Source organism: Ornithorhynchus anatinus, chromosome 18 (genome assembly GCF_004115215.2).
Source record: "Ornithorhynchus anatinus isolate Pmale09 chromosome 18, mOrnAna1.pri.v4, whole genome shotgun sequence".
Lineage (NCBI taxonomy): Eukaryota > Metazoa > Chordata > Mammalia > Monotremata > Ornithorhynchidae > Ornithorhynchus > Ornithorhynchus anatinus.
The window spans coordinates 43,140,701-43,168,181 of NC_041745.1; the positions used below are offsets into that span (position 1 = coordinate 43,140,701).

General features: G+C 56.1%; 1 protein-coding gene across 3 annotated transcripts in view; it reads right to left on the bottom strand.

The window, feature by feature from the left end:
* Positions 1-27,481, bottom strand: part of NFIA (nuclear factor I A) — a 238,476-nt gene that overhangs the window by 12,400 nt on the left and 198,595 nt on the right. For 2 of the 3 annotated variants that reach the window (XM_029046506.1, XM_029046504.1), the window contains 3 exons: positions 24,320-24,498; positions 21,401-21,566; positions 17,878-17,969 (listed from right to left, as the gene is read on the bottom strand). In XM_029046506.1, coding sequence (XP_028902339.1) covers positions 17,878-17,969; positions 21,401-21,566; positions 24,320-24,498 — 437 coding nt within the window. The remainder of the gene's footprint in view (positions 1-17,877; positions 17,970-21,400; positions 21,567-24,319; positions 24,499-27,481) is intronic. The other variant, XM_029046505.1, reaches the window with a different exon arrangement.

A 27,481-nucleotide genomic window follows, 5' to 3' on the forward strand; every position in this document is an offset into this window, starting at 1 on the left:
TCTTTGGGGTTTTCTTCTTTTTTTTTTTCCCCTCCTTCTCTTTTTTGCCCTATTGACATTTCGTGAAATACTTTAGCTGCTTAAGGGAATTAGAAAAAAAAAATGTGATGTGAAAGTTACTCCTTCTGAGTTGGTATTCAGTAACAAATCAACTCCTGACATGTTTAAATTTAAATGCTAACCACACACTCGGAGAGTCACTTTAAAGGTTAGTTTTTAATCAATAGAAGTTGCTGACTCTGGGATTTTCAGTGTTCAGTGCAGGCTCGGCTGCCTTTGTCTTGGGCTGAGCCTTTCAAACTTTTTTTTTCTCTCCCCGAGATGATGTGAGCCATGATTTGCAGACACAGAGTGCTACTGTGCTCTTGACTCGCAACATGTCAATAAAGGAGTTGGGGCGACTTTGCCCCCGGGGGGGTCAACGGGACTCCCACAGACCTTGGGCTTTAATAGCCAAGGTGTGGGGGAAAGGAGGATGGGGGAGGAGGAAGAGGGGGGAGGGGGGAGAAGCGGCGGCGTGGTCTAGCGGGGAGAGCACGGGCCTGGGAATTAGAGGACCTGGGTTCGAATCCCACTCTGCCAACTGCTCGCTGTGTGACCTTGGATGAGTCGCTTCTCTTCTCTCTGCCTCAGGTCTCCAGTTCTCCCTCCTACTTGGACTGTGAGCCCCATGCGGGACAGGGACTGTGCCGGCCTAATTAACTTGTGTCTACCCCTGCGTTTAGAACAGTGCTGGATGCACAATAGTCACTTATCACCATTAAAAAAAAAAGGGGAGATGTGAAGTGGAAGGGGAAGAAAGGGAAAGAGAGGGGCAGGCAAGGAGAGATGGAATCTGTGTTCCCACTTCCACTTCCTGGGCAGGGAGGGGTGGAGATTACTCAGCCCCCAGATGACCTTGATCCCCAATGGTGCCTTGATTCCAGCCTCAGATTTTAATCAGGAGATTTAGCGGGGTGTGGGGAGAAGGGTAAGGAATGGAGCTGAGTTGGCAGAAAAATAGGCTAAGTCTCTTTCTTCATTAGATTCAGCTGCTCTCCAGATAAATCGTTTGAAAACTCCTCGCGGGAGAGGCCGGGATACTCAATGCTGTGGATGTACTGGGGTGCTTTTCTTGCCTTCCCCACGAGCACCTGGGAGGGAAGCGAGACGGGGCCTGGATGACACCTGCCTAGGCCTGTTTACCCTTTCGAGCGCCGCCCGCCTTCGGTTCCGGGGGAACGGGCAGGCGAGCCGTCCGCGTCCCCCAGATCCGGCTCCAAAAGCCACCGCATTGGCCTGTGGCCACCCTAGCCAGAGTGTGGTCCCCTCTGGACCGCCCGGGCAGTCGGCCCTGCTCCCGACTCTACGGCCAACAAGGCTGGGTTTTACACTGCCAGCCAGGCTGTGTCACTAACGGTCTGCGTTATCGTGACGTCGGCGACCGGAGAACCCTGATGGACCGGGGCTCCGAAGCCCTGCTATAACCCAGCACGGGCCTGGGAGTCAGAAGGTCATTGGTTCTAATCCCGGCTCGGCCGTTTGTCTGCTGTGTGACCTTGGGCAAGTCAGTTCACTTCTCTATGCTTCACTTTCCTCACGTGTAAAAAGCAGATTGGGACTATGAGGCCCCTGTGGGACAGGGACTGCGTCCGACCCGATTTGCTTGGAATAATAATAATGATAATTCTCGTATTGGTTAATCACTTACTATGTGCCAGGCACTCTACTGGATACAAGCAAATCAGGATGGACACAGTCCCTGTCCCGCAAGGGGCTCACAGTCTCAATTCCCATTTTACAGATGAGGTAACTGAAGCACAGAGAAGATAAGTGACTTGCCCAAGGTCACACAGCAGACAAGTGGCAGAGCCGGGATTAGAACTCGTGACCTTCTGACTCCCAGGCCCGCGCTCTATCCACCGAACCATGCTGCTTCCCGGCACCGACCCCATCGCTTAGAAAGTGCCTGGCACATAGTAAGTGCTTAACAAATACCATTATTATTATTATTAATATTATAATTATAGCCGGGGGGCGGTCAGGAACGTCCCGGCGATGCCCTCCCCTTCGTCCCTGGCTCGGACTTGCCCCACAGCCCCCCTCGCCCGGGACTTCAATCATGGAGAAGGATTCCGCAGTCCGGGACGGAGAGAGCTTCCCCGCTTGGCTTTCCCTCCGGTCGGGAATGAAGAAGTAATCTCATCAGGCGGGAAAGTGCTGACTCAGGATCGAATAAAGTGCCTGCAGCAGATGTGGCGTCTCCTCGGAGCGATGCAGCTCATGTAATGCGAAACAGCTCCACCCCGAATGTGCTTGGAAAACTCCATTTGGCGGGCAGGGAGCTCTGCTGAACCAAACCCCCCCAACCCCACCCCCGCCTACACTTCACAGCGCGGTGGAAGCCAGAGTACCCCCGGAACCCAGTCCCAGAATCCTCTGGGTCCGGTTGGTTTTTGACGCGTCTTCTACGACTGGATCCTAAACGGGAAGTCTGAAGCGGGGATGGCGTTTCTTTACTGGGGGGGAGGGCGGGTGGTCCTTGCCGGGGCCTCTTTTCTTCCCCTTCCTCCCTCCCGGAAGCTGCCCAGTCCAGGCCGCTGCATCTGAAAGCTCCCTCCCAAGGAAGGGCAAGGGGAGGTTGAGGAAGGAGATGACATCACGCCACAGACGGGAAAACCAGGAGGCCGGACTGTGCCCTGCTGGGCCCGGGCGTCCTTTCCGGCCTGCGGGAGGCGCTTGGCCGGGGCGGGTGGGGAGGTGAGGAAGAGAAGGGGAGCAGGCGGAAGCCGGGGAGTACGGGGCACGTTTCTCAGAAGCAGAGAAGAACGGGGGGCCTTTTTTGGGGTGCCCGCACCGTCTTCCTCTAAGCCAACCCGTAAGGCGGCAGGCTCTGGTTTTCCAATGAAAAAGTTGAACAAAGGCAGCCCTCGAGGGCAGAGTGTAAGGCTGCGGAAAGAGGTTGTTAATGTGGAATCCAGAACTGGGTGTGACGGCTGGCTCTGCCGGCCAGGGGTTATTTCAGGACGTCCGCACATGACGGCGGGGACAGGGAGAGGGTCCCCCTCCCCGTCTGCCCGCGGTGTCGAGGCAGCCTTCGCCATCGTCCGGGGCCCAGGGGGAGGGTGGCTGGACGCCCACGAGCCGGGAACTCCCTCCTCGCGGGGTCTGGCCGGAAACAGCCGGGGCTCGGACCCGGGGGGGCCGGAGAGCGGTCTTCTCCTCGAGCCAGCCAAGAGGGTGGAGAACACCACCGGATCGGTTGAAGCCAGGATGGGCTCGGGGCTACGCTGAGGACTGCTAGAGGCGAAGACCGGATGGAGGGATTAACTTTCCACTCCCTGCATCACCAAGGGTGCGGTCTGACCGCCGAACCGGCGTCACAGGGTGACCTCCAGGGGGACAAGGCCCCCTCGGACCTTCTCCCTCCGGTAGCGTCGACTCGGGTTGCAAGCAAAAGCTCCCGGAAGGAGAAGGCTCAGCCGACCCGGAAACAACAGGCGTGAGTCCCGTGACGTTTTCGCAGCGGAGCACGATGATAGCTAAAGAAATCTGTGCGACTTAGAGCGGGTAGAGAGAAGGAAGATTCCTGCCCCGCCGTCCTGGTTCCGGGAACAGCGCGAACATCCGTGGAAAATGGGTGTCGCTTCCGGGGGCAGAACCCACCGGAGGAGGAAGGCAGGGAGCCAAGAGCAGAGGCCCTGGAAGGAAAGGCGTCCGGCTGGATTGCCGCCCCAGTCAGTGGCTTGGGAACCAGCCAGAATGGAATTATTATCATGGTATTTGTTAAGTGCTTTCTGTGTGCCGGGCACTGTTCTAAGCACTGGGATGGATATGAGCAAAGTGAGTCCCTGTCCCACGCTGGGCTCACAGTCTCAATCCCCTTTTTATAGATGAGGTAACCGAGGCCCAGAGAAGTGAAATGACTTGCCCAAGGTCACACAGACAAGTGGCAAAGCAGGGGTTAGAACCCAGGACCTTCTGACTCTCAGGCCCGGGCTCCAGCCACTAGGCTGTGCTGGAAATCGCCGAAGAGCAGAACGCCCGGTCGTTTCCCATGCGATCTGGCAGCCTGGGCAGCGGCGGTCAGGGAGCAGTTTGCTGGATCAGGACGTTCTTTCTGTAAAATCCACCCCACTCTACCAGGAGGAATGGGGGTGGAAAAGAGGCTCTTAAGTGCATAGTATGTGCCAGGCACTGTGCTAAACACTGGGGTAGATACCAAATCTTCGGGCTGGACACTGTCCCCGTGCCACATAGAGCTCACAGATGAAGTTGCGAGGAGAATAGGGATGTTACCCCCATTTTACAGATGAAGAAACAGAGAAGCGAAGCGCGACTTGCCCCAGGTCACAGAGCAAGGAAGGGGAGAAGCCAGGATTAGAACTTGGGTCCTCGGACTTGCAGGCCTGTATACTGCTTCTTCATGCCAGTCTCCCTCGAGCGGCTTCCTCGGAAGGAAGACTATGAGCCCTCAAGCCTCGCTAGCGGGCAACTGATCGCGGCCCACAGAAATCAGCACCTGGTCATCCCACGGGCTGGACCCCAATGGTTACGTGAGCCAAGGTGTCACCCAGGCCCCACATAAGCACATGCGTACACACATGTGCGCACATGCTCACTCTTGCTGCTCTGGACACCGAATCGCCTTCATGTGCGTCCCACAACCACACGTGTCCACCCCAACTCACTTTGGCCGAAACAGTTCAATGTTCTCAAAACACCTTCCGTTACTGAATAATCCTAATAATAAATAAAAATCAGGGAGGTATCTGCTCAGCGCTTACCATGTGTCAAACACCAAATTAAGTGCTGAGTCAATCACTTACTTAATTGTATTTGCTGAGCACTTACCGTGTGCAGAGCTCTGTACTAAGCGCTCGGGAGAGGACGACAGAACAATAAACAGACATATTCGGTGCCCGAAACCATACAGTTAGACTGCACGCAGCCCCCGTCCCACACAGACCGGGCCCTTCGACACACAACGCAACCTTCCGAACACATGCAAGGACATGGCACTTGTCCCCACGATTGTGGTGGGTCCGAGTCACGAGCCTGGATCGGACACGGGAAGCCGGAGGCCAATCGTTTGAGAGATCTCCATGCCAGGAGGGTCACGCGTGCTCTTTCTCAGCTCCGGGGCCCCCGAGGAGATGGCACTGGATCTCCAAGGTGCCTCCATCCTCAAGGAGAGAGGCGAAGGATCGGATAGAGGCTGTCATCAGGACGCCTCACTGCCCAAGCTCTTAGTACAGTGCTCTACACGTACTAAGCGCTCAGTAAAAACGATCGACTGACCCCGTCACCGGACGAGGGCCTCCCGGACTGGCTACTGAAGAATACTCTCCCGGGATTTCAGTGTGGCTTCAGTCCAGAGCGGGGCACGGTGGCCAGGATCTGATTTGTACCTTCCAAGTGTTTAGTACAGTGCTCCGCACACAGTAAGCGTTCAACAAATACGACTGAATGAATGAATGAAATGATCTCTTCAGGACATCAGTTGTACCCAACTAAGGCCCCTTCCCAGATTCCACCACCTTGAGTAGGTATTGGCTACCATCTCGGGCTCGAATCTGGCAGTTCAACTCGACTTTAAAGCACTCAATCACCTCGCCTTGCTACTCTCCTACTTCAACCCAGCCCGCACACTTTGCCCACTAGTGCTAATAATAATAATAATAACAATAATAGTATTTGTTAAACACTGTATGACAGGCACTGTTCTAAGTGCTGGGTTAGGTACAACCTAATCAGGTTGGACACAGTCCCTGTCACCTAGGGCTCACAGTCTTAATCCCCGTTTTACAGATGAGGGAACTGAGGCCCAGAGGAGTGACTTGGCCAAGGTCATACAGCAGAAAAGTGGTGGAGCCAGGAACAGAACTCAGATCCTTCTGACTCTCAGGCCCGTGCTCTATCCATTAGGCCACGCTGCTTCTCACTGTACCTCAATCTCATTTATCTCACCGCCGAGCTCTCACTCATGTTCTGCCTCTGGCTTGGAACGCCCTCTCTCTTTATATCTGACAGGCAATTCCTCTCCCCGTCTTCAAAGCCTTATTGAAGGCACATCTACTCCAAGAGGCCTTCCCTGACTAAGCCCTGTTTTCCTCTTCTTCCACTCCCTTCTGTGTCGCCCTGACCTGCTCCCTTTATTCATCCCCCCAAGCCAGCCCCACAGCGCTTACAGTCCAGATCTGTAATTTTATTTACTTATATTAATGTCGGTCTCCTCCTCTAGACTATCAGCTCTTTGAGGGCAGGGAATGGGTCTGTTTTATTGTTCTACTATACTCTCCAAGTGATCAGTGCAGTGTTCTGCACAGGGTAAGGACTCAATAAATACAGTCGACTTACTAACAGATTTGGCAGCTGGAAAAATTCATCAAGGTTCAGAGACACCTCCATGATGGACTGCCCGTCCGGGTCACAACCAAAAGCAGGGAATGTGTCTGTTTATTGTCACATTGTACTCTCCCAAGTGCTTAGTACAGTGCTCTGCACACAGTAAGTGCTCAATAGATACGATCGACTGGGTGAGGGGGGCGTCAGGCTGAGCCATTCCCCAGGGCCGACTGAGTCAAGCGGGGCTACGTCTTAGCCCTGGTCTACACAGGCAGGTTGGAGGCTGTGACGACAGACCTGGATGCAGACACTTTTTAAAAAAAATGGTACTCATTAAGCGCTTACTAAGTGCCAGGCGCTATACTAAGCGCCAGGGTTAGACACAAGTACTATCTACCAGTCCCTGTCTCACATGGGACTCTCAGTCTTAATCCCCATTTTACAGATGAGGAAATCGAGGTACGGAGAAGTGAAGTGACTTGCTCAAGGTCACAGAGCAGACAAGTGATGGAGCCGGGATTAGAAAGCAGATCTTTCTGACTCCTGGGGCCCTGTTCTAGCCACTAGTCCACGCAAAGCCCTAGAAGCAGTCCCCCAAAAGATGCCCATACGGTTGCTTCAATCAATTCCAGGGACCCTGAAGCGTCTGAGGGAAACCAAGTCGATCCATCGGCCTGCGCCAGAGACGCCAAACACACAACCAAAAATCTATACTGGCCAGATGGAGCTACACATTGGCACCTAATTCTCCTCGAGAAGCAACGTGATCTAGTGGAAAGAGCCCAGGCCTGGGAGTCAGAGGACCTGGGTTCTCATCCTGGCTCTGCCGCATGTCTGCTGTGCGACTGTGGGCAAGTCACTTCACTTTTCCGTGTTTCAGTTACCACATCTATAAAAATGGGGATTAAATCCTACTCCCTCCTATTTAGACTATGAGCCCCAGGTGGGACAGGGCCTGTGCCCAACCTGATTACCTTGTATCTACCCCAGCTGTGTGCTTGGCACACAGTAAGCGCTTACCAAATACCATAAAAAAAAGTGATTCCTCCCAGAGAGATGAATGCACCCTTTCTGCTGCTCTTTGGGGCCATGAGAGGTTGCGATTTTCTCAGTCCCAGGGTTTTTTGTTGCTGTTTTTTGCCGTTGTTGGGGGAATGAATTTTTTCTTCCAATTCCCTGGGCTCAAACGGGGCTCAAACTGCTCACCTGCAAGAAACCTCTTCAACACTCCCCAAGCTCCACGGGCAGCTTTCCTGCCAAACCATTCTGCAGCCCTGGTAGGTCAGAGGAGTTGGAGACAGGGAACGTGTCTGCCGACTCTGTTGTACTGTACCCTTCCGAGCATTTGGGACTTAGTACAGTGCTCTGCGCACAGGAGGTGCTCGATAAATATGACTGATTAAGTGACTGACAGGGCAGAGTTGGGGTGAGCTGAAGAAGGGAAGGGGGTGCACAGGAGGTGCTCGATAAATACGACTGATTAATTGACTGATAGGGCAGAGTTGGGGTGAGCTGAAGAAGGGAAGGGGAGATTGATGAGTAGAGGAAGACGTTGTAGGGGAGGGAGGGGACAGAGGAGGTGCTCTATCGTTCTTTCCATGCGCTCAGTTCAGTCCTCTGCACACAGTAAGCGCTCGATAAATACCACTGAATAAATGAATGACTAACCAAATGAACCTCTTTCCCCTTTTCCTGCTCCCTTCTGCATCGCCCTGACTTGCTTCCTTTGTTCTTCCCCGCTCCCAGCCCCAAACCACTTACCTCCACATCTGTCACTAATTCATTTACATTACCGTGTCCCCCACTCTAGACTGTAAGCTCATTGTGGGCAAGGAAGTATCTGTTTATTGTTGATTTGCACTCTCCCAAGCGCTTAGTACAGTGCTCTGCACACAGTAAGAGCTCAATAAATACGACTGAATGAACCGGGTGAACGAAGAAACAGCCGGAGCTTGGTTTGTGTTAGGAGATGGTGTCTGGACAGTTCAGAGACTTCTAAAAAAACAGCTCCCACTGTACACAAAGTAGAGGGGGGAGAGAGAGAGAGACTGTTTTTTGTCCCTATCTTGCAGGGAGGGGAGAGGAGGAGAGCTTAGGATGTCTTGGCTTAAAGAGTATTTTATGCTTGATCACCAGCTCCTTTTCAATTGGTTTTCTTTCATTCCTTGGAGACATCAAAGGGTTGGGCTGCCCCCCTTCTTCCGCCCGCCCCCCACCCCCCACCCAGCCTCCCTCCCCTTCCCAGCACCTGAGCCCCGAGCAGAGCCGCCCTTGAGCAGAGACCATCTAAAAGAGCAGGGCCCTGAGGGGCCAGACCCCAGACCCCCTGTCCCAGGCAGGCAGTTCAAAGAGAATTTCTCAACAATGATTACATAGGGGAACCTCCCTCTCCCTCCTCCATGAGAGACAGCATAGTTTCTACTCTTTCTTAACTTCTACCCAAGCCCCCCCCCCCTCCCTCCAGCCCAGCTCTGGATTCCAACCCACGGAACTGGGGCTGGGGCTGACGCTCTCCCGCCTGGGTTTCTCTGGGCTGGGGAAAGTGAGGAAAGCGGGCACTGGTAAAGTTGGGAGTGGGAAAGGGCCTTTGGTTTGAATTCCAAATTCCCTACTCGAGCGGGCAGGCCGGGCTTGGGCCCAAACAAGCCGGTGTTTTCCCAAGCATGAGGTCGCAGCAACCGTCCACGCACTCGTTCAATCGTATTGAATGAGCACTGACTGTGTGCAGAACCCTGGACCGAACGCTTGGGAGAGGGCAAGGGAGCTGGAGTCGTCCCAGGAAGCCCCTTTGGGGCCTGCCCACTTTGCCCAGGGAGTGGAGGGCAGAGGAGGATCGCTCTCAGGGTGAAAGCCTCCGTCCTCCGCCACCAGAAGAGGGTAGGGAGAGGTGGAGGGGGTGGAGTAGGAGAGCGCTGGGTGTGGTTTGGCAGGGTGAGGTGACTTCGGTCTCAAGTTCTTCCCCTCTTACCCCCCTGAGGCCGGGGAATGTCCCAGAAATGGGTTGGACACCCCCAGCTCCATGGTCTTTCTGTCTCCTCCAAGGGGCAGGCCTGGGAAGGTCCAGGGAAGGCCCCCGCGGAGCTGGAACTGGCAAGGAGCCAACACCCAGGCAGCCGCCTCCTCCTGGATGCCCCCCCGGGAGTGCTCTCGGGGACCCATCCTGGACGACTCCTGCCTCCATGCTCGCCTGACTCCCCACATCACCTCGCCCTCTCTCACGTTACCTCCCCACTTTCCCCACAGATCCTTCCCGCTGGAACGCCACAACACCACCCGCCATGGAACAAGGCCACCTTGTGTTGCTCTTGCCCCCTCACTGACCTCCCTGCCTCCAGCCTCTCCCTTCTTCAGCCTCAACTTCCCTCTGCTGCCCGGATCGCTTTCCTGAAACGCTGTCCTGTGCACCTCCTCAAAACCTCCTGCATCACAGCAGAAACGCCTCACCTTTAGCTTTAACACACCCCACCAGCTCTATCCACCTTACATTTCCACTCTCCTCTCCCACTGCACACCAGCTCACACACTTAGTGCCTCTCAGTCCAGCCTTCCCGATGGACCTCGTTCTCCTCTCTCGCGCGCCATGGCCTGGAACTCCCTCCCCCTTCAGATCCGGCAGAGAGCCCGTGTGCTTCCTATCTTCAAAGCCCTTCTGAAATCGCATCTCCTCCTCCTCTGATGAGTTTCTAATCTTGCCTTCCACGACTGCCACGTCAGCACTTCTCGACCGGCTAAAAATTTAAGCATTCCCAACCCGCGACTGCGTTTTGGAACCTATCGAATATATCCTACTGCTTCCTATCGACCAAGCAATCCATCGAACACTGCACTAAGCGCTTGGGAGAATAAAACGTAGCAGAGTTGGTAGCCACGTTCCCTGCCCACGACGCGCTTCAACCTGTGACGGGCTTCAACCGGTAATTGTTTTTAGTGTCTGACTTTCCCACTTGACTGTGGTCCTCCCTACTAATTTCTTCCACTCTCCCAAGTGCTCAGACAGTTCCCCCAAGCACGTAGCAGGCTCTCAATTCAGATGATTGATCGACTGATTGATTGGAGGATGCTTCTGATGTGCTTTTCACATCCACGATAATAATTAAAATTGATGAGAATGATAATAATGGTACTTGTTAAATGCTTACTACACGCCAGGTACTGTACTAAGCGCTGGGGTGGATACAAGCTAATTGGGTGGATCCTAGTCCCTGTACCACGTGGGGCTTACAGTCTTAATCCCCACTTTACAGATGAGGTCACTGAGGCACAGAGAAGTGAAGTGACTTGCAAAAGGCCACGCAGCGGACAAATGGCAGAGCCCGAATTGCAACCTCGTGTCCTTCTGACTCCTGGGCCCGTGCTCCATCCACTACACCAAGCTGCTTGCTTATTAAATTCTGGTATTTGAGCACTTACTTTGAGGATGGGCGCTCAGTAAATATGATTTCCCCTATTGTGAGCTTGTGGTGGGCAGAGAATGCGTCTAATAATAATAATAATAATGTTGGTATCTGTTAAGCGCTTACTAAGCGCTGGGGCAGATATAGGGTAATCAGGTTGTCCCATGTGAGGCTCACAGTCTTCATCCCCATTTTACAGATGAGGGAACTGAGGCACAGAGAAGTTAAGTGACTTGCCCACCAACTCTACCAACTCCGTCACGCTGTACTCTCCCAAACACTTACTACACAGTGCTCTGAACACGGTAAGCGCTCAACAAGTATGATGAATGCTGTGTTTTAGACACCCCGGCCGGCATGGCGGCATTTCTAAGTGCAGTGCAGCCTTCAGGGCGGTAGGTGGCGCCACCCTGGGCACAATTCATTCATTCGTTCATTCATTCATTCACTTACATATATTGAGCGCTTACTGTGTGCCAAGCACTTGGGAAAGTACAATATAACAACAAACAGACACATTACTACCCACACCGAGCTCACGATCTAGAGATGAGGAAATGACCAAGTGCTGCTTGCCTAATAATAATAATTAACACTAACACTAACAATTGTGCTATTTGTTAAGCACTTACTATGTTCCAGGCAATGCACTAAGCACTGCGGTAGATACCAGGTAATTGGGTTGGATACAGTCCCCGTCCCACATAGGGCTGATGGTCTTAATCCCCATTTTCCAGATGAGGTAATTGAGGCAAAATAATAATAATAATTACGGTTCTTGTTAAGCACTTACTACGTGGCAAGCACTGTTCTACACGCTGGGATAGATACACGTTAATCGGGTTGGACAAAGTCCCTGTCCCACATTGGGCTCGCACTCTTAATGCCCCTTTCTTAGAGATGAGGTAACTGAGGCCCAGAGAAGTGAAGCGACCTGCTCAAAGTCACTCAGCAGACATATGGTAGAGCTGGGATTCGAACCCAGGTCCTTCTAACTCCCAGGCCCACGCTCTGTCCACTAGTCCATGCCGTTTCTCCGAGCGCCGCTTCTCCCAGCCCCTCCGAGCTTTTCCGAGGCTGCCTAGGCAGACCTGCCAGATGCAGTGGAGGCCGGGGAGCCAGAAGTCCACATCCGCACCGAGGCTAGGCCGCCGTCGTCCGTTCCGCGGACTGCTGAGGCCAACCCTTGGGCGGTCAAGGAGGATGCCGGCTCCCGAAGGTCTGAAGGCGGGGGACGATGGGGTGGGCGGTTGGCGAGGCCTGACCGCATCTGACCGGTTGCCAGCGGGGTGTCTGAGATTCTCCAAATCCCAGGCCTGGAGCATGCTATCTTCCTCCTGAGGAAAACCAAGTCCAGGAGGGCACTTTATCCCGACGAAGCTCTCTTCGGCCAAGATGGGAGGGACCGAGGTGTCGTAGGTGAAGGCGGAAGAGGGGCCGGGGACGTCGTTGCTTTTTGAAAATTCTCGTTCTGGGCGCCCCTGCTTCCTTTATGACATTTGTAGAGGGAATTTACGACGCGGGGCCGTCTGCTCCCACCACGGTGAGACTCTTTCCGAGGCCGATCGAAGATGCTCCTCTCAAACACGTCAGACCCCGAAAAGAGAGCTCCCACCCCAGTATGCTGTCAGGGCCGAGGCCTCTGTTCCACCTGCCTCAGTGCCCCATCCCCTGCTGAGATGTCACCCGAGTCCCAGAATGCAGCCTCCCCCTTCACATCTGGGGTCTTAATGACGAGGGAGATGGATCTCTGCCATCAACTTCCTAGGGCCTCTGGGATAAATACCACGCTCCGAGCCCGGTCCGGTTCAGAAAAATCTCCCACCGAGGACCCTGAACACCAGCTTCTCGGCCTCTCCTCGCACCCGGGCCTCGGGCTCCCCAGATCGGCCTCCCTGGAACCCAACTCTGGCTTGTTCGGGAGCCATAAAGCAGACTTAATTGTACTTTAATGAAGACAACCGCCGCCTGCAAGACTGCTCTGTGTTTATTGGCTCTTAAATTAAAAGAACTTTTTCCTCTCTTAAAATCGCCATATGGACGTGAGAGGCGACGGGCGGGTACGCGGGTGGGTGGCGGGGGGCGGCGAGGCGCTGAGTTTCCGATTTCCATCGCTGTTCTTCCGGCCCAGGGACGGCCTCGCTGAGTCCCCGGATGCTTGGCGGGGATGAGAGGCGCTCGGCTTCCTTCTCACGCAGCCCCGAGCCCTTCTTCGGATCGAGACGAGGGGAGAGGGCTGGGTGGGGCGAGAGCAGGAGACAGGAAGCGACATCTTCTGCTGCCCGTCGAGTGAACGGGGGCCTGGGATCGGCTCGGTGACCGGGCTGGGTTCCAGGAGGCCTGGGTCCCGGCCCCGGATCGTTGACCGTGGACGAGCCTCTTAATCTCACCGGGCCTCAGTTTCCTCCTCTCTCAGATGGGGAAGAGAGGCCTGCTCTCCCCACCACTCAGACTATGAACCCCAATCTGATCGCTCCGTATATAGAGTCCAGCGTCTGGCACGTAGTAAGCGCCTAGTGAGAGGTACAGTTTCAGAAACTCTCATCAAGCCGGACGAAGGTGGGAATAGCCAGGTATAGGTCTGACATACATAGCCCAGAAGTGACCGTGAGTGAGGTGGCCGCCCCGAGGGACAGAAAGTGTCCGGTGGGAAATGATGACGGGGCATGAGGGCAGCAACCAGTCACCTCCTGCAACACGGTGCATCCCCCTTCTACCTCCCGCCGTCCAACGTGCCCCTCTCCAGGTCTAATTTGCTCGCCGCAAGCCCGCCAAGACCCACTGACCCTACCGCTTGACTTCGGGAACACCGACCAAGTGACCGACATCAGCGGAACGAACGTGAGTTCGGAAAGGGGGTCCAAATCACACCCGCAAATTGAGCTTGAGGGCCATAGGTCGTGGCGGAAACTCCCACGCGCATCCCCTGTCGTGCCCAGTAAGATACGACGGGCTATGATGATGTCCTTAGGTCTCCCGACCCCCCGGGGACCGGAGTGCCCAGAGGATCCTCCCCGTACGGGGTAGATTTTGGTTCGACGGACGGGGTGGAGGCGGGGGACGCCGGCCAGCGCCGGGCAATGGGTTTTTCAAAAGGTGACCTGGGAGGGGCGAGATAAAAAAGGGCAGGGAGTCCTAAATGGCGACTGTGAAATCCCACAACGGGGGAGGAGTGAGAGGGTATTGTGTCCCGGCCTTCTGGCCCTCGGCTCTCAAAAGAGGGTTCGAGTTCCTGCCGATGGCCGGGCTGAGTTTCCGGATGTTCCCATCTGTCCCACGGGACGGGGGGCCGGGCCTAGCTAATTGGATGTTTGACCTTCCCTGAGCAGCGTGACCCCGCGCCCTGACTCTCCAATCACTCAAGACCGGCTCAGCTCGGGTCGGCAGCCAGCTTTATGCTATAAATTTGAGCGTTGACCTTTCCTCTCCCTGTCACATGTGACCCGGCTCCTCGGGAGGGGCCGGAGGTGGAGGCCGGGAAGTCAGACTTAACAGACGTCTGGAGGACACGTGCCCATTCCGGGCAGCCGCCCGCCCAATCGGCAACCACCGCCTCGCTGGGCGTCCACCCCGGGGGATCTCCCTCCCCCCCATCAGCCTCGACACCAGGAGTGAGGAGACTCATGCTCCCAGCTTTGTCCTTTTAGAGCCTCGGTTTCCTCTTCTGTGAAATGGGGTAAGATCCCCGCTCTCCCTCCTTCTGACACTGAGTCCTGGGAGAGACAGGGTTGGAGTCCAATTTGAACACCTTTTCTCTACCTCAGCACTTACCACGGGACTTAGCACGGGGGGGGGGGGGGAGCTTGATAAATCCCATTATTATTATTATTATGTCACCCCGCATCTGTCTTCCCACTCCTTGGACACTTCCAGTAGTTGACCAATCCTCTGTACCTCAAGCAGAAACTCCCGACCGTTGGTTTCAAGGCAGACCATCAACTCTCTCTCTCTTTCGCTCCCTCATCTACTCTCTTCTCCCACCACACCGCAGCTCACACTCTTCTTTCCTTTCAGCCCAACCTACTCGCTAGGCCTCCCTCTCATTTCCCCCACCACTGACCTCTTGCTCGGAACTCCCTCCTCCCTCCAACTCGACAGACGACTGCCCTCCCCGTTTTCCCTGTCCTTCTGAAATCACACCTTCTCCAGGAGGCCTTCCGGGATTCATGTTTCAGCTCCCGTGCTTATATCCTCCCATACCGCTTGGTTGGCACATTTGTGCCCACCTAAGCCCTTAGGTTTTCCCAACCTCTTTTAGCTCTTTTGCATATATTTATTATTATCATAAGTACATTATTATTAATTTATTGCTTCTATTTATTGCCATTGTTCTTGTCTGATTCTATTTATTGCCATCGTTCTTGTCTGTCCGTCTCCCCCCGATTAGACCGTAAGCCCGTCAAAGGGCAGGGACTGTCTCTATCTGTTACCGATTTGTACATTCCAAGCACTCAGTACAGTGCTCTGCACATAGTAAGCGCTCAATAAATACTATTGAATGAATGAATGAATATATCTTACATGCCCTATTACCTGAGCACTAACGTGGATACGTAAGCCACTTTCCTTCTTCCTCCTACCTGGACTTGTCTGAGAAGCAGCAGGGGAGTCATGAAATCAGAGTTCTAATCCCGGCTCCGCTGCTTGCCTACTGCGTGATCCTGAGAGAAGCAGCGCGGCTCAGTGGAAAGAGCCCGGGCTTGGGAGTCAGAGGTCATGGGTTCAAATCCCGGCTCTGCCACTTGTCAGCTGTGTGACTGTGGGCGAGTCACTTAACTTCTCTGTGCCTCAGTTCCCTCATCTGTAAAATGGGGACTAACTGTGAGCCTCACGTGGGACAACCTGATTACCCTGTATCTACCCCAGCGCTTAGAACAGTGCTCTGCACATAGTAAGCGCTTAACAAATACCAACATTATTATTATTATTATTATTAACTTCTCGGGGCCTCAGTTTCCTCATCTGTAAAATGGGAACTAAATATCGCTCGCTTAGAGAGACAGGGACTGTGTGTTAACTGAACTATCTCATATCTACCACAGTGCACAGCACAGTGCTGGGCACAAAGAAAGCACTTAACAAATGCCATGATTATTATTATTATTGTTATCACTGAGAAGCAGCACCGGCCTGGTAGTCAGAAGGTCATGCATTCTAATCCCGACTCCGCCACTTGTCTGCTGTGTGACCTTGGACAAGTCACTTCACTTCTCTGAGCCTCAGTTACCTCATCTGTAAAATGGGGATTGAGACCGTGAGCCCTACGTGGGACAGGGACTGGGTCCAACCCCGTTTGCTTGTATCCACCTCGGGATTTAGTACAGTGTCTGGCACATAGTAAGAGCTTGACAAATACCGTGATTATTTTAGCGTCTGTCACCCCTGCTACTTTGTAAGCATCCTTAAGGGTAAGGATGATGCCTGCTAACTAACTCTACTGTACTCTCCAAGTGCTTAGCAAAGTGCTCTGCACAAAGCAAGTGCTCAGTGATAGGTCAGCACGGGTTCCCTCTTTCACCTCTATTTGGGGGGTTCGTGACCACGGACCCCCCGCAGCATGGAGTCACCCCCCGTTAGGCAGCGGAGGTTGGGGCGCAGAGAACTCGTCTCCACTGGAGACGGGAAACACTAGGGCTCGGTGGCTCTTCAAATAGAGCAGTCGGGACGGAGCCCCGGGAGAACCTCATGGGATTTCTCTCCCTGATCCGCACCTCCTTCGGGGTCGCCCCCAAACCCCGCCGGCCCCCACGATCAATAGGATCGATGGGAGGGAGAGACGGGGGGAGGGAAGGAAGGAGTGGGATGAGACGTCCCCAACAGAAACCGGGAAGCAGCGACGGCGCACACGGACCCGTCCGCCTCGGTCCCTGAAGGAGGGAGAGCGCGGGCCCCGGGAAGAAATCGGTGCCGGGGCGATCACTCAGTCTCGTCCCCGGGGACCTGGGGGCTCAATTTTGTGTGTGTGGAAAGCTGCCACTCTGCCAACAGGTGCAGCAGAGTCCGGGCGCACTGCCCTCCTCAAGTCCCGGAAGTACTTGTGAGCCAGGATGTCAGGCCTTTCCTCCCCCCAGCAAATGCCACCGGGACGAGCAGGTCAATGTCCAGCCCCAGGCCCCCAGGACCTGAACTAGTCCATGCACAACTAGCCTCTCTCTCCTCTGCTTCCACCCCCACCGCCCGCCCCACTATCCCGCCCCCGGCTAGCAGGAATTTTGGTTGCTTAGAACTTGGAAGTGACACGGCCCCAGAGCCGTTCAGCCGGGCTCGGTCGAGGGACCGGACTTCCTCCAGCCACTGTGGGGGTTGGCGGAGGGGAGCAGCCGGTGGCAGCTGCTCAGCGGGCTCGCCAGGAGCCGCCCGGATCCCTTTTTGGCTAGAAAATTCCACGCCGCTGGCCGATGCATCGCCCAAGCCTCCAATCGTCAATCGATCCAACGGAAAGCGTGGAGCGCCCGCTCTGAGAACGGCGGCCCCGCAGCCGCCAGAGGTACCCGCCGTGTCCTCGGGGCTGCCGAGGCCGGCCGGACCTGCCCGCTTGTTTCACGCGGCACGGGGGGTGGCCCGGTGTCCAGCAATCCCGTCCCCACCCTCAGCCCTCCCTCTCCCGCCATTCTCTTAAACTGGGGCATCCCAGCCACATCAACAGAAACCTGGCCCTTCACCAAGGGGAACGGCACAGCCCTACCGAGGCCAGCTCCTCTTCTCTTTCTCTTCCCAAAAACACAAGCCTCCCCAGTCCCAGCAGCACCCCATTCCTTAAACTCCCACCCGACCTCAGCCCGGCCAGGCCCGTCGACCGACCCGCAGTGGGAGAAGCCTCAGCCGAGCTACACTCGAGACTTGTGCTCCCCCTAAATCCCCGGCCCGTGCTTCTGGGTCTCGCCACCTCGCAAGAAGAGACCGGGGGTCCCAGAGCAAAGCGGGGGCGGGGGGCACCGGAGGGAGACCGACTCCCACCAGCAGCCCGCTGGGCCCGGGAACGGCCATCGCCAACGGCGGCCCCCTCCTCCCTGCCACCTGTGCCTGACGAGGCCGACCCCGGCCCGTCGACGGGGTGCAGGGCTCGGATGGGGCGCAAGGTCGAGGACCGCGGAGGGGGACCTGCAGGGAGACAAGCGGTAGCACCACAAATACGGAGAATCGGAGAGCGGCCCACCTGTGTCTGTTGAGGGATATTTACAAAGCTCGGATCCCGTGGTCCCACACTGACGAACCGGTTTGCGGGAGAAGTGCTGGGTGTCGAGTAGGCTGTGGAGGGAAGAGACACGGACATTCAGGAGGCAGAACCGGATGGCATACACGCATAGGCGCGCACACACAAACACCCGCACAAAGAATCGGAGGTCCGGGGGGCCCCGGCGGCCTTGTAGCACAGAGATGGACAGACAATCGGGCCACTACGGGGGTTTTTAGGAAGCGAGGACGTTTCAGGCCATTAAAATGATAGAGGGAGGGAGGGGTGTCGTTGCCCAGACGGGGAGACGACGGCCTGGATTTACAGAGGGCTTTTACGTCGGGCTCGGTTTTTGACAATCTGGCCGACGTGCCATCCGGCAGAAGGCTCGTGCCTTTTGGTACATCCATAATGGAAAATCCTGGAGGATCTTTTTATGGATCACAACGGGGCCCCACCCAGGCCCACCGTGCCGATTGGGCACGGCCCAGCGTACACCGCACTGTAGCCCTGTGGCCTCCAGCCTCTGTCGCGCCCCTCGAGCGCTCAGTATGCCCCGGTGCCGCCCTGGACGGCGGCATCAGCAACGTGGCCCCTGATCGGGAAAACTGGAGGCAGAGAAGGGCGGCTTGGCTCATAGCTTGGAGGATCCTCCTGAGAAATTCCGCCTACAGAGGCACTCGCCCGCTCTCTGCCCCGGACGTGCCCCCTACCCATGCCGGAGACGTGCTCTTTCCGCAGCTGCGCCGTCACCGGAAGAGAACTCAGGGGTCTGAGGGGGAAAACCACCAAACCACACTCCCATACAAACAAACCACAGAGAGGGAAGAGGGAGACCATCGTGTGGGCTGTCTCTCTCTCTCTCTCTTTTTCTATCTCTCTATCTCCCCTCTCTCCCTGGGGAGAGGACAGGGCAGCTGTTATAGCTTCTCCCACTGAGGGAATCTCCCCGGGTTGGAGAGGGAGAACGAGGGCCACTCCCCCGACCGCCCAGAAGCAACATGATCCAGTGAAAAGAACAGAGCTCTGCAAGTCAACGGACCCGGGTTCCAATCCCAGCTCTGCCGCCTGCCTGCCGTGTGACCTTGGGTAACTCATTTCACTCCTCTGGGCCTCAGTTTCTTCCCCTGGGAAGTGGAAACTCAATACCTATTCTCCCTCCCCCGATACTGTGAGCCCTGTGTAGGGACAGGGACAGGGACAGTGGCTGATCTGATGTTCTTCCCCCCAGCGCTCAGTACAGTGCTTGGCACACAGTAGGCACTTAAGAACACCACAATTATCATTACTTCTGGAGGGCAGGAAGTAAGTTTCTTGTTTCTGCTGTATTGCCTCAAGTGCTTAGTACAGTGCTTCGCACCAGGGGTGCTCAGTAAATACCATGAATAAATAGTTGGCCTCACTCCCTCTGGAGCTCCTCCTTCCCTGAAGAAGGGCACGTGGGGGGAGATGAAGGTCTCCGGGCCAACCGGAAGGGCCTCGCTCTCCGGTACCCGAGGAATTCAGTCCTCCTTCCTGCCCGCTTCCTCTCCCTCCATACCAGGCCCCGTGTCCCCTGCCCACTCCTCTCCAGACTTGACTCTTGGCACATACGTGCCCGACTTCCTTGGGCTGAACGGCGAGCACGGAACGTCGCTATCACTCAGCCAAGGGTCGGCTTCCCGGCCCGGAGAGGGGACGGACCCATTCCGCGGTCTCGGGGGCTTGGAGAGGCGCCAGGAGGAGCCTCTGCTCACGCAAGCGCGTCCGTGCTCCCGTCGGCGAGGAGGTGCCCACGGCCACCCAGCCCGGTCATCCTGCCGCCCCGAAACAGACGGGGCCCCCGGAAACTGCTCCAACCGTGGCTTCCCGCCGGCCCCCTCTCCCAATCCGGGAGAACTCGGTATAATATGTGGGGATGGGTCTGCTCCCAGCTGCCGGTCCCGACCAGACCCTGCCTTTGGACCACGGCCGCCCCCTTCCTTGCTTTGGACCCACTTCCCTTCCCTCTCAGGATTTGAAGCCCGTGTGGAACAGGGACCTTGTCCGATTGGATTATCCCTTATCTAATCGGTGCTTAGCAGAGTGTTGGGCACACAGTAGGGACTCAACGAATATTCTGATAATAAACACATTTCATTAGATGAAGACAGCTTATTTCACCAGAGGAAGGCAGCTTATTTCACCAAACCACCAGATCGGAAACCTTGCATCAAAAAGGTACATTTTGGCTCGGTATGACAAGAACTTTAGGAATTTTTTAAGGCAAGAGGCGTCGGGAAAAATGCTGCAAAGATTTAATATCTATAATGCTTATGGTATTGGTTAAACCCTTACTATGTGCCTGGCGCTGTACTAAGCGCCGGGGTGGATTCAAGCAAATCGGGTTGGACACAGTCCCTGTCCCACATGGGGCTCACAGGCTCGATCCCTAGTTTACAGATGAGGGAACTGAGGCCGAGAGAAATGAAGTGACCTGCTCAAGGTCACAGAGCAGACAAGAGGCGGAGCCGGGATTAGAACCCAGGTGCTTATGACTTCCAGGCCTGCGCTCCATCCGCTAAGCCATGCTGGTTCTCAGTCTACTCAATCTATCCTGCCTCTCTTTCAGCATTCTAGCCTGAAGAAGGCTGACGGTTTACCGGGGGAGGCAATCTGCATCAGAGGATACACTGTCATTCCTGGGGCAGCCCTGTCACCCATCCAATCCGGGATTCCGTCTCCCAACAGGACCAATGGGATGCTTGGATGACCAGTGTGTCGTCTGCTCTCCTGGACACTACCTTCACAGTTACAGACAACCGGTGTCCAACGCTCCTGACAGTCGACTCTCCCCGAGTAACTCAGCACAGACTATCCAACGCATGCAGACTAACCAACGCTCCTGGCTCTCCTCTCTCCGACCATCCAAAACCCTGATTCTCCCGTCTCCACCCCTGACTCTCCCCCAGTGACCCGGCACGGACCATCCGACACCCCTGACTCTCCCCCGGTGACCCAGCATGGACCAGTTGTCCCTCCACAGCCCAAGGGACGTAGCCGGTGTAACCGGCTGCACCGATTCCCACGGCTCAGGCCCGGTTGAGGAAGGAGAGCGTCCGCTAACTTCCTGTTGCCGGTTCCATTTCCCCTCCCGCCACCAGCAATGGCCACCAAACGATTCAGGGATCTGGGGTTGGGCCCCGCTCCCCTCAGACCGCTCAGATCCTCCACCAAGTGGCCTTGACCCAGGGGCGCCACTCTCCGCTCTTCCTCTCACTCCCACGCTCGGGGCCTGGCCTCCGGGTCGCCTCCTTCTGTCTCCGCCATCGGAGCGGGTGCCTCCCTTCTGCTGCACCCTGGCTGTCTCCCCGGTGCTCAGTACGGCGCTCGTCCCTCCGTCGGTGACCAGCAAATGCCCCTGGCCGGTGGAGGGACTGAAGGCAGCATGGGTGGGGGTGGGGGGACGCAGGGAAAGGACCCGGGAGTGGAGGTTGCCGGTCGTGCCCGCCACCCCGACCCCGACGGCGGCTTGGGCCATACTCACTCGGTGAAGTGGGGGAGGTGGCGCCCCCTTCCGTGGATGTGGTCGGAGGCTTCGTGTCCGGCACGGGCAGGGGCACCGGCCTGGCCATCGGCGGCGGGGGTGGGGGCGGCAGCATGGGGGTGGGCAGAAAGGGGTTGTGCACCTTGCCTTGGCTGCTGCCGTTGGGCTGAGGGGAAAGAACACAGAGCCACGGGGGTCACAGGGGGCAGAGTCGGTCGCCACCGCCTTCCGGCCCGCTGGGGGTCAGCTCCGGCTTAAGGCGTGCAATGTGCCCGACCTCGGGGGCAACGGCGCGCTCTCAGTGCCCAACACCCCCTCCGTGCCCGCCGCACCACCACCCGTCCTTTCCGCTCGGGAAGCTTCCAGACAAAGACGACCCCTGGCTCTCCAGGACTGCCTTCTTGGGGCGACTCGGGGGAAGGTCAGAAGTGCCCAAGTTAAAGCCCCAGCTCTGCCCACCCTCCACAATGAGTCACGTGACCTTGGGCGAGTCTCTGAGCCTCTCTGGGCCTCCGTTTCCTCATCTGCAAATGGGGCTGCTAATCTCTTTCTCTCCCTCTCTTCCGAGGAGGAAAAAATGAGATAGCCGATGGGAGAGGGCTCTGGAAAAACCGAAGAGCCCGACCGATTTCCGGTTATCGCCGGTGTTCTTAGCAACGGGAATAAACCAAAGCTTTCTTGGTTTTTCAATATTCGTTCCCAGCTCCAGTTAGAAACTGGATTCCTTAACTCCTTCCCGTGGAAGATAAAATCACATTGCCCGCCAGCCCGGGCTCTCACTTGTTCCAGAAAGATTTTTCAGGGAATATCTGAAAAAAATAAAAATGGAATGCCGACATCCCACCGTCCTCCCCTCCCCCCGGCACAGAAGGTCACAGCCAGGACAGTTTATAATCCAGCTGCCAGCCAGATTCTGCTGAGGTGGAGTTTTGCACCGAACTGTGATTTAAACTCTCGCTGCGTATGCCGAAAGAAATACAAATATTTCACTGCCTGGGAGGAGAAGGGGTGACCGACAAGCTGAGTTCTTCTCAACCACAAAAGGCCTCCCGTTCTCCACCCGCTTCCGCCCTCAGAGCCGGAAAAACACAAACGTGGGGCGTTTACATGACTTCCCGAGCAAGGACAAAATCCGGGAAATCCGCCGCTCTGGATTCTCCGTTCGGGATTCCTCCCCCGCCGAGGCCCAGAGCTCTGGCTCGAAGCCTCTCCGGTCTGAAGCCTCTCCCCCTGGCAGGCTCCCAGCCCTCGTGCCACTGCGGACGACTCAGCCGGGGACTCAAGATGCCCCGGGTGCTGTGGGAGAAGCCCGCTGGCACAGAGAGGCGGGCCTGGCGCTCCATCGATCCCGACAGAAACAAAGCAGGCCCGGGATCACTCGTGTTTAGTCAAAGCCACTGCTGGGTCTGGCCTGGATATGCAGACTCAGATTTTTGGAGTGTGGGAGAGATGGAGGACGGGCAGACTCTTCGGATGGATGTCCCGGATCGGGCGTGGGGACTGACCTGCTCGATTCTGGGGGCCGTGGGCGCCGGCGAAAAGATCCGACTTCACCGTCGAGCCGGTTTTTGCTCCTCGGATCCAGATCGACCGGGCTTTGCCGTGAAAAACACCGGGGGTGCTCGGCCCAAAATACACTCTGTCCTCCTTTTATCACTTCTCTGACTGAGTGGGATGCTATTTAAATAACTGGATTCTATCATTTACTCAGGCAAAACCAAAAACATCACTGAATGCTGTTTAACTTTACACAAGATAAGAGACAGATAAGGCTGGAGGGAAATCACAGAGGGAATGAATGAGATTTCTAGAATGGGGTGTGTCCGGGAAGGACGGGTGGGGCGGAGGGTTTCAGAACAGGTCTGACTGAGCCGAAGTGCCCTGAGACGGTGTCAGTAAAAGATGAACCCGCCGGATCACACTCCCCCCTTGACCCCCTGACACCGGCCCCCCACAAACGACGAAGAAAAACGATCCGGTCTTTTCTATTCTGTTCAGACCGGGGTTTCACGGTCGAAATGCCCGAGGTCAGATGCCCACGCTACAGGGGAAGCAGCGTGGCGCAGTGGAAAGAGCACGGGCTTTGGAGTCAGGGCTCATGAGTTCGAATCCCAGCTCTGCCACTTGTCGGCTGTGTGACTGTGGGCAAGTCACTTAACTTCTCTGTGCCTCAGTTCCCTCATCTGTAAAATGGGGATTGAGACTGTGAGCCCCACGTGGGACGACCTGATTCCCCTGTGTCTACCCCAGCGCTTAGAACAGTGCTCTGCACATAGTAAGCGCTTAACAAATACCAACATTATTATTATTATTAGGGTGAGGGGTGATTTAAGACCCTGTGGCAGACTGGCACTGCCAACCTCTGACCCCGTGAGTAATAATAATAACAATCACTATCATTATTGTTGTGGCATTTGTTGAGCGCTTACTATGTTCCAAGAACCGTGCTAAGCACTGGGGTAGGTACAGGATAATAAGGTTGGACAAAATCTCTGTGCCACGTGACCGTCACAGTCTACGAGGGAGGGAGATCCAGGATTGAGTCCCCGTTTTATGGATGAGGAAGCTGAGGCCCAGAGAAGTGAAGCGACTTGCCCAAAGTCACCCGGTAGGTAAGCGGCAGAGCCGGGATTAAACCCGGGTCCTCTGACTCCCAGATTCGGGCTCTTCCCGCTGGGCCGCGCTGAGTCTTTCTAGGAAGCTAGGAGAAATCCAGGTAGGGCCCACGCGCCCCGACGGTACAGAGCCGTTCTTAGTCCGGGGAGGCCGTGAGCTCCACGAAGGGCAGGCCCCTGCCTCTGACCCCTGCGGCGCTCTCCCCGGCGTCGGAAGCCCGAGGGTACCCTCGGTGCCCACCCGCCGCTGGAGGAAGGGTGCGTTATTTTCCCCGCCTGAAGAAAGAAAACGGAGTCTCCTTACATTTAGGAACCCCACCTGCCCAGCCTGCTGGCCAGCGTCGGGACAGACGAGTTGGACGAACTCCTTCAGGCTCTCCTGGGGGTGGTAGCGGATGGCCGGGTGGGAGAAGTAGGGACCGGGCTGTTGGATGATGGGGGACGTTGGAAAATGAAGCGTCGACGGTGTGGCGTGAGGACTTGCTACGGGAGACGAGACAGAGACGCCTGTTAGAGAGACAGCGAGATCGCGGGCCCCGCAGACGTCGTGAACGGCCCCCCAGCCGCCGCCTTGGCCGAGCCGACGTCTCTCCCCTTCCCTGCGTGGCTCTCGTCCCCGACCCCGCACCGTTAGAAGGCACGAGATTCCACGGGGGTGGAGAACACAGCGTTGTCGGCACTGTGCGGGGGTGACGTGGGGGGAGGGGGCGCTCAATAAATACCATCCCCCTCTTTCTTCTTCCCCTCCCCGCACGCCCTCCTCCTTTTCGCACTGCGGCCTTCCGACCGGACCTCGCTCCAGGTTCCAAACGCCTTTCGATTTCCCGCAGACATGAGTTATAAAGGCAATACCGATCCGGGGGAAGCTGAGATTATTCATTATCTTAAGAGGCTTTTGAACGAAGCGAGCAATAAAGCGATGTATCTGGGAGGCGCGGGCTGATTTAACGGTCAGTCCCGAGAACAAACCCACCCCCCACGCACGGAGGGGTCCCGCTTCCCGCCCAACCCCCCGGCAGCCAAGCCCCTCATTTGGGAACATTCCGGCCCCTTTTAGGGAAATTTTCCCCAGCCCGGACGGGGAGACTCTGACGGCCGGGGGTGACGAAGCGGGGTGTTGGGGGGTGGGAGCGTGGACTGCAGCTGGCATGGGCTCTCTGACGGGGTCCCCGGTGCCCGCTGTGGGCATACCGGCCCTGGCACCTCAGCTCCCTGCTAGCCCAGCCCAGCCTCTTTCTGTCCTTCTTGGACCAGGGTTTGGCTCGACGATGGCCGGAGGGCTTGTTCTGGCGAGGGGAGACTGGACCACGGGTCCAAGCAGCCCAGGGGAGGGAACGGAAAGAGGGGATCGGTCACCGGGCGACGGTCCTGGCCGCCACCCTCACCTCCCAACATCCAAACTGTCGCAGAACATGGGCAATGCCACCCTGGCTCAGTCCCCCACTGGAGCCCACCTAGCCCACGGCTCTGTTTCTGACAGGGGCACCGGGATGCTAGGAGAAAGCGTGGCTCAGTGGAAAGAGCATGGGCTTGGGAGTCAGAGGTCATGGGTTCGAATCCCGGCTCCACCGCTTGTCAGCCGTGTGACTGTGGGCAAGTCACTTGACTTCTCTGGGCCTCAGTTATCTCACCTGTCAGATGGGGATTACGACTGTGAGCCTCACGTGGGACACCCTGATTACCCTGTATCTACCCCAGCGCTTAGAACAGTGCTCTGCACATAGTAAGCGCTTAACAAATACCAACATCATTATTATTATTAGTCTGGGGTGGAGGCGGCTGTCTTCTGCAGGGCCAAAGCAGAAAAGGGGCCCATCCAGCCCCTGCCCGTGGCCTCCTCTGGTGGCCCAGCGCTGGGCTTGAGATCCAGCCAGCACGGGATACTGGACGGCCGGTTCCACCCTGACCCCCTCCCCCAAGGCCGGCTCGGAGGAAATACCTGGGGGGAAACGGGGCGGGGGCTTCCTGCCCGCCCGCTTCCATGAGGCCACGAAGCCAGGCTTGCTGAGGACCCATCGGGGAGGGTCCCCTCTGAGAAGCGGAGAAGCAGCATGGTCTAGTGGCAAGAGCACGGGCTTGGGAGTCAGAGGACGTGGGTTCGAATCCCAGCTCTGCCACGTGTCTGCTGTGTGACCTTGAGTAAGTCACTTCACTTCTCTGTGCCTCATCTACCTCATCTGGAAAATGGGGATGAAGACTGGGAGCCGCACACGGGACAACTGATTACCCTGTATCTAGCTCGGTGCTTAGAATGGTGCTTGGCACATAGTAAGCGTTTAACAAATACCATCATTATTATTATTATTATTAGAGGGCCATAAGCTGGCTTCGCTGAGGACTAATCAGAGAGGGCCATGAAGCTGGACTCGCTGCTGGCCGACCGGAGAGGGCTTTCTACAGCCATTTGCATCCAATCCTGGCCCCCCCATGCTAACTCCGCGGGTGCCCTGCCCGCGGTAGCCGACGCATCAGGCCCGGGGCAGACCTGATCAAGTGGCCGCCCTGCCCCACCTGGGGGTCTCGGCCTGAGAGAGAGGGACACCAGGGGTCTGTCACTCCCTTGGACAGGTGAGGAAATGAGGTCGCTGCGGTGCCTCAGTTCCCTCTTCTGCAAAAAGGGTTTTCAATACCCGTTCTCCCTCCTACTTAGAACTGTGAGTCCCATGAGGGACCTGATTATCTCGTACCTACCCCAGCACCCAGTACACTGCTTGGAATGTAATAAGCGCTCAACAAATACCATGACTATCATTATTAGTAGTAATAGCAGTATTAGATGACTTGTCAGAAGCAGGGCTGGCCTAGAACCCAGGTCTCCTGGCTCCCAGCCCCGTTCCCTCTCCACTCGGTCTTATGCCTCAACCGGTCCATGCGCCCAGCAAATGCTTCCAAATTTTGACTAAACCCCAGCCAAGGTGTCGGGGGTGAAAACTGTTCCTGTGTTGGCATGAACTATTTCTTGTGGGGAAAGGTTCAGGGATGAAGGGCTCCGCTCTCAAACCACAAGCAGGAGGGCCTAGTGGATAGAGCACGAGCCTGGGAGTCAGAAGGTCACGGGTTCTAATCCTGGCTCGGCCACTTTTCCCGCTGTGTGGCCATGGGAAAGTCACTTCACTTCTCTGTGTCTAAGTTACCTCATCTCTAAAATGGGATTAAGACTGTGAGCCCCTTGCAGGACGGGGACCGTGTCCAACCCAATGTGTTGTATCCACCCCGGTGCTTAGTACAGTGTCTGGCATATAGTAAGCGATTAACAAGTACAACAGTTATTATTATTCCGCAGCCTCCTCCTTGCAGGGCGGTGCCCCCCGCACAACAACATAGCCTGCCTCCTGCCCGATAGCCCAAATTTTTCATTCACTCGATATTTATTGAGTGCTGTGTGCAGAGCACTGTATTAAGCGCTTAGCACCACAGTAGATGGAGTTTACAGACTGCTGTCCTCAGGTTCTTCTCTTCCTTATGC